The 13143-nt window shown below is 29.5% G+C and overlaps 2 protein-coding genes and 1 long non-coding RNA gene across 4 annotated transcripts in view; 2 read left to right on the plus strand and 1 right to left on the minus strand.

The window, feature by feature from the left end:
• The first annotated feature begins 635 nt into the window (after window positions 1–635).
• Window positions 636–6152, plus strand: LOC136086602 (uncharacterized). The gene is made up of 2 exons (XR_010641462.1): window positions 636–761; window positions 5913–6152. It is a non-coding gene; the product is annotated as an uncharacterized LOC136086602 (long non-coding RNA).
• A 760-nt stretch (window positions 6153–6912) lies between these two features.
• On the plus strand, window positions 6913–8036 carry LOC136085965 (uncharacterized). Its single transcript, XM_065808022.1, has one exon. It carries the CDS (start codon window positions 6964–6966, stop codon window positions 7948–7950), a length of 987 nt encoding a protein of 328 aa, XP_065664094.1. The 5' UTR covers window positions 6913–6963; the 3' UTR covers window positions 7951–8036.
• Window positions 8037–9892: 1856 nt separating this feature from the next.
• Window positions 9893–13143, minus strand: part of LOC136086603 (uncharacterized) — a 115279-nt gene continuing 112028 nt past the window's right edge. For both annotated transcript variants that reach the window (XM_065808829.1, XM_065808830.1), the window contains 2 exons: window positions 11862–12100; window positions 9893–11756 (listed from right to left, as the gene is read on the minus strand). In XM_065808829.1, the coding sequence (XP_065664901.1) occupies window positions 10055–11407 (1353 nt within the window). In that variant the 5' untranslated portion in view covers window positions 11408–11756; window positions 11862–12100 and the 3' untranslated portion in view covers window positions 9893–10054. The remainder of the gene's footprint in view (window positions 11757–11861; window positions 12101–13143) is intronic.

The raw sequence follows: 13143 nt of genomic DNA on the forward strand, positions 1-13143 counted from the left end.
TTCTTTCATTTGAAGAAACTTTAAGTACAAGGCTTCAATTAAAAAAGGTCGGCAATAAAGATTGCTATAAAACGTTGCCATTAAAGGAATTATTATTTGGATTTCTATAGTGATCTAAGTGATAAAAAGCTTGCGTTATAATTTTTTTAAACCCACTTTCCAAGACTACGTTTTTCGAAAAAGTTTTATGAAATGGTTATACTTTAATAAAAATATTGTTGAACAGTTATATCTAATAATGATTGTAACTAAATGCCATATCAGTTAATTGTAAAATCTTAGATTTTTCAGTAAAAATAGTTATAATGTAATTCAATCTAGCGAAACACGGTTGTTGTTTACATTTTTTCAATTGTCGTTTAATGTCACGACACATTAAAATTACTCTTGTGTTTTTATTCTTCTATTAATCGAGTAAGTAAGCATCAGTAAGTTTAATATTCGAGTTTTTTTGATTTTTGTTAATACCTTATGATAATTACCAATTGTTAAGGTATTCTTTTAGTTGAGTTATTTACTCAAATCTAAACAATTAGTTCATTTTGGATAAATTATTTTTTTTTTAACTAAAAGAATCAATACAATAAGATTATATTGTAATAATTGGAAAGGCCGTTAAATTAAAAAACATTCCGTGGGAAAGTTTTAAATTTAAAACAATAAATTTTTTTCGCAACATTTAAGCAATGATAAGATTTAAAAACAACAAGTGCGAGTAATGGGTTGATATTAGCATGTAGCAATTAACATTTAACATACAGGTAATAAAAGCTGGTAATGAAATTTGAAATAAAAAGCTTCGTAATCTTTTTTCTTGTTTTTACTCCTGCTATTTATAAAGTATTAAAACTAGTTTTTTAAAATAATGTTTATATAAGGTAAACTAAGTGGGAAATTTTTTCTTTATTTAATTAGCATTGTACTTTACATTAGTTGTAAGATGCAACTTAAGTACTAAAATTACTTTTATTTATTTTTATGTTGATATTTTTATAACAATTAATAATCTAATTTAAATAATTATAATAACTTAAAATATACTATTATAAATTAGATTAACAATAGCTCAACATTTATTTTATGGCTTAAAGCAAAGACGTGGTGGCACCGGAAAAGCAGGCACGAATTTACAGAAGAGGAGCCCGTCTCTTGTCTCATCGTTTTCTTGTCTCTCGTTAAAAGAAGTACTTTTAACGAGAGACAAGAAAACGATCAAGGAAAATTATATTTATACCAAAAAAAGTTTTTTATGGATACAAAGTATTACGTAACTTATTTGTATCAGCATAGTTCTCATTATGTCTGAATGCGTCAAACTTCACATTTTCTCATGTTCTACTGAAAAGAAAACACAATTCCCAACATGCTCTGATGTCAAACGATTTGCTAGACGAGTTTTTACAAGTTTCAGTTTGTTAAAAACTCTCTCACACTCTGCTGAATTTGTTGGAATTGTACTGAATATCTTGTATAGAACTGCAGCAGAAGGGAATACATCATCTAACACAGTCTTTAGCATAAAATTGTAAATGGTGAGGAAAGAAGGCAAAGTTTTGTTATCCTTCTCAGCAGCCATTCTGTAGATCTCCACAAAATCATCCTTTTCAGCAGTGAATTCATTTAAACCAAGCCAATTTTAAATTTTTCAAGCACTGATTGAATTTTTTCTTGTGAATTAGAATTATGAATATTATGACTAATATCTTCACTTATATTTTTCAATAAAAAGATGTCTACGTTTTCTAAAAATTCCCGCTGTGAAGAAAATTTGTCTACAAGAACTGCAGTTGCTGAACCCACTACAGTATAAAACACTTCTGCTAGCCACTCAAATTTAGCCTGAGTAAGCCGCTCATCTTCTGTTTTATCGAAGTCCAGTCGTTTTTTTCTGCAAATCTTTGCAGAAACTCTCAACAAATATTTGCTGTTCAAGCTAAGCTTTAGTTGCAAATTTAACAGCAGATAAAATAGCATTTTGACCAGCACTGTCCCTTAGTACTTTAAGCTTTTCCAGTGATACACCGTTAGACATTTTAGCAATGAAAAAATCAAATTTTATTTAGGGGATCCAAGATAGTAAAACTTTCTTTGAAGAGACATAAAGTCACAATTGTTTCATATGACTGAAATCGGGATAAAAGACCCTGTACTTCGAATACTCATTTTAAATTCCATGTTAATTGAAATTTGTTTAAGGTGATAGATTATTGCAGGGTAAGTGTCATCAGTTGGTCTATAACATTTTGTAAGGCACTGATACGAACACTGTAAGTAGCAGCCAGTTTAAGAGAATGATTCACATTCTCAAGAAGAGATTAGCACTTCTCAAATATTTTATTTCGTTTCCTTGAGTTTTCGTATAGAAAAGTTAACTTCTGCATATACCCAGGCCTTGTTTTCTGTTTCAAAAAGGTTAACAGAAACAACAGAAGATTTTTGCTCAAGCTTTCATAACCAGATATGTTCCATGCGATCCACAATAAATATTTATTGCCATAGGAGAACACTGCTTCAAATGTGTTGTAATTTCTTTGTTTGTTCCGTGTATACTGGTCGCATGATCAAAAGACATACCCAAACACTTTTGAATATCTACGTTATTTGATTTGATTTTTTCACTTATTCCTTCTTTAATTTTTTCACTTATTCCTTCACCAGTTGTTGTTTCAGTCTCAACCATTGAAACCAGATGTTTCTTTACAACGGCCTCTTTTGTAGCAAGCTTAACATAACGTAATACAATAAAAGTTTGCTCACAGAGTGTAATATCAGTGTTACCATCAACTGATAGTGAAAAGAATACTGAATTATTTAAGTTTTTCATTCAGAACCTCATCATAACGACTCATTAAATTTAGAAATTAACCTGCATCACATTGAAAGGCTTCACTTTTTTCAGAGTCATTGTAAAAGTTGGATTCCTCATTACCACGTAAAGAAATATTCTCTCAAATCAAATACCGAATAGCATCAATAACTTGTATTAGGTATTGATGTAGTTTCTCCTGCTTTTTATCAATCATCTTTGCATTTTTCAGCTTTAGAAATTTAGCTGGATCATTTTCATTGGCATTTACAACATTGTCTGGTTGCTTTTGAATAATCTTTTTTGCTAGAGTTAGGTTTGCCGCAGCAGTTTCAGGCATTTCATAATGACCTATTTCTACAGCCACTCTCTCAGTTTCAGTAATTTTTTGGTTTCTGAATGTTTCTGAATATTGCAGTTCTGCTACTTTATCTGCTGCAATTATGGCATTTTAATTGTTGTCTGTTTCTTGTACAGATGATTGGTCACTAATCGCTGTTGTTGGCTCTGTTTTAATAATAGGATTACTTGTGATATTCACAATGGATGTTGATGTTTAATTCTAGTTTAATTCTAGATTCTCTGTTGCTGCAAAGGATGTCCCAGCTTTTCTTTGTATTTGTGGCACTTGCACTGACGCGAGACCTGTCGTTGACTTTAATTATTTTGGATCTTTACCATCTGCTTTCAATTCATGTTGTTGTTTTTGAGCTTTTTTTTCAGCACTAGACTTGTATTTCCATGTTGCCTTTTTTCTTTTTATTTTCCCTTCATTTCACCTAAAACGTAAATAAATATAAAATTAAAAATATGTCCTATAATAGGGTGTTGGTTTCTTTCGTTTGAGTTATAACTACTATCGGTCCATGGGATTTATAAATAGTAGTACTATTTATAAATTTCTTGGACCGATGGGGAGTGGACTGGAGCATATTGAGTAGTAGTGAATGAAGTATTAAAAAAAATGCTTTAAACACAAAATTTATTTATCAAACATATATTAAACATATTTATCAATGCATAGCAAATAAATTCATGCATTTTATATATTTATTGTTTTGAACCTTTCAATACCAATTTTCTTTTTTTTCTGTTGATGGGATGGTTAATTTTATCACATAAAAAGGAGACATCGTTTAATCGTTCATCACTGCATATGCTTGTTTTTGGTATTCTTTTTGTTTAGCAATACGTCTGCCTTAACCTTCTTCTGTTTAGCCGCCCTTGCCTTGACATATTGTTCTCTTCGTTTTTTAGCAAGGATGCTCGTGGTTTAGCTGATTCATTTGCTCTAGCTTGAAATTTTCGTTCTCTTTTTCGAGCAAGACAACCTAATCGATCGACTTCAGTTTCCAACTTTCTTTTTTTTTATTTAGCTTTCTTCTTTATATTTCTACGTTGATAAGATATTTTTTATTTTTACTTATTAACTTTAAAAACTTTAATTATTATTTTTAATTACTATTTATAAGTATTACTTACTTTTTTACAGTATAAAATCTATCAATTTCAGGTCAACAACGTTTTTTGTTATTATTATTCAACGGCGCTTTTATTTATTTACGCTAAATGTTTGTTGTTTTTTATAAGTTTTGTTTGTTATTTGTTATTTATTACTTTTCTTAACGATTTCCTTTATTTACCCTAAACTAAAGTTTTGCGTATTTTTCTTTTAATATTACCGCTGACCTAGTGTTTGTTTTGCGCGGACACCAAACAAACAAACAAAGAAACCGACGTGAAAGAAAGTTAAATAAAATGTTGTGAAAAATGCCCTGATAGAATCTTATAGAACTAAAATAAATTTTTTCTTTTTGAGGATTGGGGGCCTAATTTTTTGTTTGGGTCCCCAGTTTCCTGAGCCACAATTAGGGCCCAGTACAAGTCCTCGTACCCTCGTACTGGGCCATCACGTCCCTGGCTTAAAGCAATCGATATCACCAATGAACAAGTCATTTGAACGGATATAAGTCAATAATAAGTCTCTTTTAAAAAAAGGTTCGCAAAACGTTTTTTAATAGCCTAAACTCAACTTCGAGTGTTAATTAATACTATTTTTATTTCTCTAGCTTCCTTTTTTGTTGATGTTGCAATCCTTTTTATTTATATTAGGACTTTTATACAATTTTTTTTTTATTCTTTAGGACTGTTATACAAACTAGGGCTATTATACAAATTGAGATTTGCTTTTTAAAATTTACTTTTTATGTATATTTTTTATGATTATATGTCATATTTTTGTATTTTATATCTTTACATTTGCAATTGTAATTTTTTTGATCAAACTTGTGTATGAGTAAATCATTTACATCATTGTTGTAATATATTATTATGTTAATAATTATTATTGTCATTTTTATGCTATATTATTATTCTAGATGCTTGCTGTTTTGTTTACAAAAACTATAATTTTTTACTATTTCTTCTTTTTTTTCCTTGTTTATCTTGAACTACTTGTTCTTCTTGTGTGTTTTTTTTTCCTACTTCTCTTGATCTTCTTTAGTTTATAACCATTTTTATTTCTATTATTACTATTTTAGTTATTAATGCTAATAATATAACAATTATTGTTGTTATCATTGTTTTTAATAATGTTTTTTATTATAGTTATTGTTAATATTAATGTTGATATCATTATTTTTAATAATGTTTTTTATTTTAGTTACTGTTGATATTATTTGTTGTTATTATTGTCATAACAACAATTTTGTTGTTATTATAGTCATAACAAGAATTTTTATCTTAATTTTTATTCTAGTTATTATCTACTTTTGTTTCTTTGAAATTTTCGAGTTTTTTTTTATACCAAGTTTATTGGGCATTAATCACATAGTTTTATAGATGCATAGTATATATATAAAGTATTGTATAAGATTATTGAACTTTTTTTAAACTTTTCTATCTTTTTTGATATGTGCACACTTATGATTTTTTTATTGTTGTCTTTTTGTGTGTAAAAATGTTCCTCCAATAAGATTAGCCCTATCTTTTTTACAAAAATTTAGTTGTATTTTTTAAATAATTAATATATATATATATATATATATATATATATATATATATATATATATATATATATATATATATATATATATATTTCACCCAGTTAGTTCACATATATTGGTAAAACGTTAGAACGAGGTTGTAAGCTGCGTTTGTGCTACATCAGTCGACCACGTTGCTTTTATATCATTATGGTTACAAATGCAACATCGCCAACACCAAAGAACCAACATTGGCACAACGTTTTATTTTATGTTGGGAAAGTGTATATATTTTGCGTTGATTCAACATTGCATCTTATAGTTGCATTTAAAATTTATCGGAATTAAATTTTGTTAATATATTCTTTTTCTTTTTTTTTTCCTCTTTTTATCAATTTTATGTAGAATAACTATGATTAATTTTCTTGTTCGATGTTTCGATATTCACTCAAAGATTTTATTCAATTTTAAAACTTTTGTACTCGTAATGTAGGTTTGTATACATTTGGTCAACGTTGATCCATACATATTGAATCAATGTAGGTTTATATACATTGGATCAACGTTTAGTTACGATCGTAAAAACAATCAGTTTAGCATTGTCTTTACAAACGTTGGAATGTGACTGTGAAAGCTGTTTTTTAGTTACGTTGGTATTAATCGCCTAATTGCGAATATACGTTTGTAAAACGTTAGAACAGCTTTGCTAGTTGCATTGACACAACGTCGATGGAAAAAGGTATTTTATCCGTCGCATTTGTAACCAAATTATCATTTTGGTTACAAATGCAACGCAGTCAAAAACAAAAAGCCAACGTTGCCACAACGTTTTATTTTAAGTTGACAAAGTTATTTTACGTTGACTCAGCGTTTTATTTTTAGTTAACGCAGCATTGATTTAACTTGTATTTTAAGCTAGCTTAATATTACATTTATCAAAATTGAATTTTGTATATATTTTTTTTTTCTCAAAAATTATATTAACGATGTTACATAAAATTTCAGATATATTCATATATATATATATATATATATATATATATATATATATATATATATATATATATATATATATATATATATATATATATATATATATATATATATATAATCAACACCATATGTATTTTGAATAAACAAATATAGTACCATAAAAAAGAAATACACACGCTAATGTCACTTGAAGATTGGAAAAGCGAAATTGTTTGCTTGTTGGCAAATGAGTTTGAAAATGATCCAGATACCTTTTCAAGAGTGATGTATTATTTGGATGAGGAAGAAAAAACATATCAAAATTGCTCATCTCCACTCTGGCGAACATTAAAATGTTCAATGCATAAAAAGGAATTGTTTAAAAGTTACGCAAAGCGCATTTCGGAAGATACGAAACAAGCAGAAAAAGATATTTGCTTTAAAAACAAAATGTGTCAAGTTTATGAAAATATGGTTGAGATATCTGAGAATCCAACAGATATTGAGGATTTTCAAAATTTTGACATGAAAGCATTTTTCGAAAAAAGTGCTATCGAAAAAGCCGGGTTGATCGGTTTTGCTACAGCATGGACAATTGTACCTATGAAATATCAAAACGAAATAATGACATTTATGGAAACTTTGATAACCGACAAAGCCATTATAATGTCAATGAATCAAGCTGTTGGGTTAGTCAATAAATATGGTGGAGAAGTCGTAAGAACTACTCTTGCAGCTGTAACGCTTGCCTACGATGTTGTCAAATCTATTTTCCGCTGGTGGAACGGAGAAATATCTGGTTCTCGGTGCTGTAAAAATATAGTAGATTCACTTTGCACTACTGTTGCCGGTGTTGTAGGAGGAATTAGTGGAGCTGCAATCGGCACTTTACTTGGTCCTGTTGGCACAATAGCTGGTGGTATAATTGGTGGAATAATAAGTGCCTCGGCTGCTAAAGCTCTTTCTGACCGTATGACACAACGGTTGTTTGGAGTGCCACAAGAAGAAGCATTAGAAAACGCATTTCGTTTTTTTAATCTAAATGTAAGAGCATCTAATCACGAGATTAATACAGCATACAGAAAAATGTGCCTTTTGCATCATCCAGATAAGGGAGGCGATTCAAAAGATTTTCATTACGTTCAAGTTAACATGGCCATTATTAAAGCAGCAAAGGGAGATTTGTGAGAACTTTAATTTAAAACATTTGTTGATTTTACATTTTAAAACTGAAAAATTTTAACAATGGCTAAATAGAATGTGTCAATGTCAAACACCAGTTTTGAGTCCAATGAAAATGAAAATTTTATTATTTTGTTTTAACCTGGTCTATTTTGCTTCAATAAAAGTATAAGATTATCAAGATAAATAAAGCGAAATATAATATCTTTATAAAAATAAAAATATTTTATGCTATATATGTAATGTAGATTTGCAACATAGATATATTTTTATGCAATATATGTACATATATACATATATATACGTATACATACACATATATATAAATAAATTAGTAAAAACACTTATCTAATTTTTGATTTCTTCAATACTGTGTTTCACCATCAGTAGGTTCATCAGGAAGAATGTCTAGACACAAAAAAGTTTTCAAATTATAAAAAAATTATTTCACAGGAAGTCGGGAATTGTTATAGTTAATTATGTAATAACTGTAGTATTTTGCAACCAGGAAGTTGCATCAACTACATAGGATAATTAAAAAATCATGAAAAGAATTCTTTAGAATTAGGATAAATTTGGACTGGTCATTTGTTTTTATAATTTTTTAAAAATAACTTATTTTCATGTCTGCATTTAGAAATTAATTCTGATTTTTTATTCAGTAAATTTTTTTGATCTAAATAAGTAATAATTTCAAATTTTTCTTGTAGACATAGTATAAATTTTTTGGAAATGTTAATATAGGCAGGCGCAGTTTTTAGGATAGACCAGTTTAATTTAAAATTAATATTTTTTTCTTTTAGTTGCCAAATATATTTAGACAGCATAGTCTCTTTTCAGTATTTTTTATGTTTAAAAGATTGTTTGTGATTGGCATAACGTTTTTTCCATTTGCCCTCGGTTAAGCCAATATAATGTTTATCAGGGTTGTTTTGCTAGGAAACAATGCATTTGTAAATAATATTTTTTGATAAGCATTTGCCATTCATCGGGCAGTCAAGTTTTTGCTTGCAGTTACAATTTTAAGTATTTTTTTCTTTGAGAAATTCATTTTTATTAACCAATGCAAAATTATGGCCTTTTATAATTGAAGTGGATGAAGGTGTTATGTTACACCAATATGGAACTGAGATATCAAGAGTTAAAGTTTTGAACACATATTGTTCTAGATATTTTTATATAGCAAAGATATGTTAATATTTATGAAGGGATATAGTAACTAAATACTTAAGATTGTGTATGTAATATTTGATTTCATGAAAAAAATGTGTTGTACATGTTTTTTTCATGAAAATTTGTACATAACGCCTTCATTCACTATAAGAAAACACATTGACTACTATACAATTAAGTGGATGAAGGTGTTATGTTCATTTTTCACTAATAATATTACAATATTCACATAAGATAATATAAAATACACATGACTATATGTATGTTGTAATATTAAATAAATAAATCTTCTGTTTTACTGTGAAACTTTGATGTACACCGTACATAACCACAATAATTTCACTATATTAGACCCCTTATTTTATTTTTATAAAAATGAATCTGTGCTCACCCGAAGTGAACACAAATACATTCTTGACATCTTTCACAGAAAGCAAATGCTCGTGTTGTGAAAGAAGAAAATGGTCGGCAACGGGATTCGAACCCACGACCTTCGGATTGGAAGTCACCGACTGTAACCGCTGGACTACCAACCACTTTATTTTCTAATGAAAAGTTAATACCTGTGTATTGCTTGTTCTCAGTCTATATCTTTCCAGGACATTCTACTAATATCAATCATATAACCTAATACATGATTATCTTGTTATAACTTACCTATATCTGTTGTAAACATAAAGTAAGCATGTAAGTTGTAAGCATTTTTTATTATGTACTGATGTACATAATAAAATGATGTACTGGGAGGTATTTATTTCAGCAAAAAGACATATTCTTTATTTATTTATTCTCTTTCTGAACATCAAAACAATAATGATATAATCAATAAACAAAATATAATATAAATAAAAAGTATAAATCGATGTCTAGTGGTAGGATTATCGCTTATCATTATAAAAGATAATGGTCAAAACAACTGTTTATAAAAATATCTATACTACGGTTTAACAAATTCTACCAATTTGGATAAATCATTCAATTTCTCCTTAGATATTGTTCCATACTTTTCATTATGCCTTTTAATATGAGGAATATTGAGTACACCCCCTCTTTTGTTTTTTATAATGTCCTCTTTTTTGAAAGGGACACTCTCGTCATAAGACTCTTTATATAGATAGGAGCCATATTCCTCCACCCTTATCCATTTTACTCTATCCCTAAATTTGACTTGCTCGTTTAGCTCATCCTTCTTCCTATTAAATATATTAAGTTTTCCTGGCAACTCATCAAATTTCCGGAAATGTTGGGCCATGTCTATGATTTTGTTGTTTTTTCCAGAACTTCTAATCACATCTCGATACTGTTCTGGTGTATAAATTGAATCTACTTTTCTTAATTTTTTTTCAATCCTTCGGAAGTCACGGTCTGAGTCCATGTAAGTATGACCGACTTCAGGAAATTTGTGGTCAATTATTTTAAAATACTTATTCAAAATAAGGTATTGATATAAAGTGATTATATTGAAATTTTTATTTTGGCCAGCACAAGAGTCTGACCAAATAACAAGATGATCATATTTCTCCTCGCATGTCTCTGCAAACCGTAATACGCAGCTAGCTATTTCAGAGCTTCCCCTGTTAGCCATGTCCTCCGTCCAATTACAGAACACTGCCCTCTCTCCTTTCATAGACACTACATGAATCCCAAAGTTGTAAAACCACATCTGGCGCAGGTAGAACACTTTATTTGTTGTTATTTTAGGGAGTGGCATCGTTTGCTGCAAGTCAATAGTAGCAAATGCAGTCGATGTATTGATTTTTGCCCTTTCTCGATCAGTCTTCATAGCAGCTATTGGTGCAGACACATTATCTTCGTGAGGCACATTATCTCCGTTTTTATCGCATGTGCTACAGGTGTCGCTTTTTGGATAACCGAACGAGTAATTAAATTGTGTAACAAACACATTTTTGAAGGTACATTTTTTAATTTTAAACATTTCGCTTAACTCCTCTTTCTCACACTCTTCTATGTACGATTGGTACAACAAAGTAATATTGAGCACAGGCGATAAATATTTTTTATAAAAGTTTTTATTTCTAGAGTAGTGTGACTCCTCTACTGGGAATTTTTTAATGTGGGCAATGATTCTTTGAAGAACATCATCTTGCATTTTGTGGGGTCTATTTGAATGCTTCCCTCTTAAGTCTTTTGGTGGAGCAGAAACGCTATCATCAATCCTACTTTTTATAATATCCACTTTCTTTATTCCAGTTTGGTAGAGGCTGCAGAGAGCTTTCTTGTATATCTGGATTTCCACACCACTTTTAGACTTTATAGAAATAAGAAGCATTTTTATAGGATTTTGCAAATTGTTGCATTCTTTTAATGGCTGTGTTAGTAATGCATTTAAACAATAGGACGTTCTTTGCGTTTACATCCAATTTGTGAAATGTCTCTAAAAGACTTGCTCTATCTTCTACACTGATCTTTGAGCTGCAATTCCAACGACAATTTTCTTTGCACAGAATGCCCTCATTAACCATTTTAGAAGGCATTTCTTTGTTCGTACCCTGACTTTTATAAGACTGCACTCTCTCTCTCGCTAATGCTGCTTCCTTTTTTTTTCCATGACTCAGGTTCACATTTTCGCTTTTTTGAAGTTTTCTCTTTCGGGGTAAAGGATTTCTTCTTCCTCTTTCCTATAAATAATATAATATATTATTATACAAAACATTATTTTACTATCCAATTTACATTGTATTATAGTGATGTTTTTATAAACAATACATTTTGAAATATATTACCTGTAACCAAGTCATTGGAAGCAATTGCTGATGAATGTATCTATACATCATTACCAGATGATTGAAGATGTGTATTCATGCCAGCTGTAATGTAAAATGAATATTGAGCTTTACCGTAATAATCATAACATATATCTGGATTAACGGAATATGATAAAACGTCTCACCAATAAGTAGATTTTCAACGGTAATAGTCTCAGCTACAACTTCAGGTAAATACAAGTTTTCAGATTGAATAACTGCAAAGAAAAGATGATTATATTATGTCGGTATATATCAAGTTTTACATTATTTGCAATTATAGGAAAACACAAAAATTACTTACGAATGGTCATAAATATATATATAACTATTTTATTAGTAGTTTTATCAATCAATCGCCAAAGTACTATTATAAAAGTTTGTTTGATAGTATATTTTTTATAGAAATTACAACAATAACTTAAACGCAAGTAATTGAAATTTTATAAAGAGTTTCTTCGGAATATTCTGGAACTTTAATTCATAAGCCAGCGTATTTTGTGAACCAATAGAATTCATCTATTTGTAGATTTGGCGGTATTTTTGTGTTAGCAAATATTCTTTATATTATCTTTCCTGCAACAAGATGTTTTGAGAAATTATGGTAGAAAGGTTAAAATAATTCAGCTGAATATAAAAAAAATATATTATCAATAGGCGATTCGTAAATAATTATGGAAGTCATATCAGATTCTGGCAGACAAAGATTCGCAGATTGATTGTCTATAAAAAACAATGGCAAAATAACAAATCGGAACAGCCAGCTCTAGTGTTGAATCGAATTTTTCATCGTTTAAAATCATCTTACCTGTGTTCGCCACATGCTCCTTTTGATTACCATCCACAGATTTTTGATTGAGCACCATTTCTACCAAGCGTTTACCTCTTCGATTGTTCATATTCAATTTTCACAAGAAAAAGTCACTTTAACACACTCAAAATTAGTTTTAAAACGCAAAACGAACAAGAACACAACCACAACGTAACCTCTGCGTTGTTATGTTTTGACAGTAATGACCACGCTGCGACGCGCTAACTACCATAGACGTTTGAAAATAGGAAAAAATATGCATAGATAAAGGAGTTATGTGCGTCGCATAACTCGTTCATCCTGTGTTTTTTTTGTGTGCAGGATTTTGTCACAATGGATGAAGGCGTTATTTTCCCATAACGTTTTCATCTGTATTTGAAAAAAGCGTTTTTAATGGATGAATGTATTAAAGACCCTTAACACTTACATCCGCGTTAAATCGTGTTATGG

This window comes from Hydra vulgaris, chromosome 10, assembly GCF_038396675.1.
Source record: "Hydra vulgaris chromosome 10, alternate assembly HydraT2T_AEP".
In the NCBI taxonomy this organism is placed as follows: Eukaryota; Metazoa; Cnidaria; class Hydrozoa; order Anthoathecata; family Hydridae; genus Hydra; species Hydra vulgaris.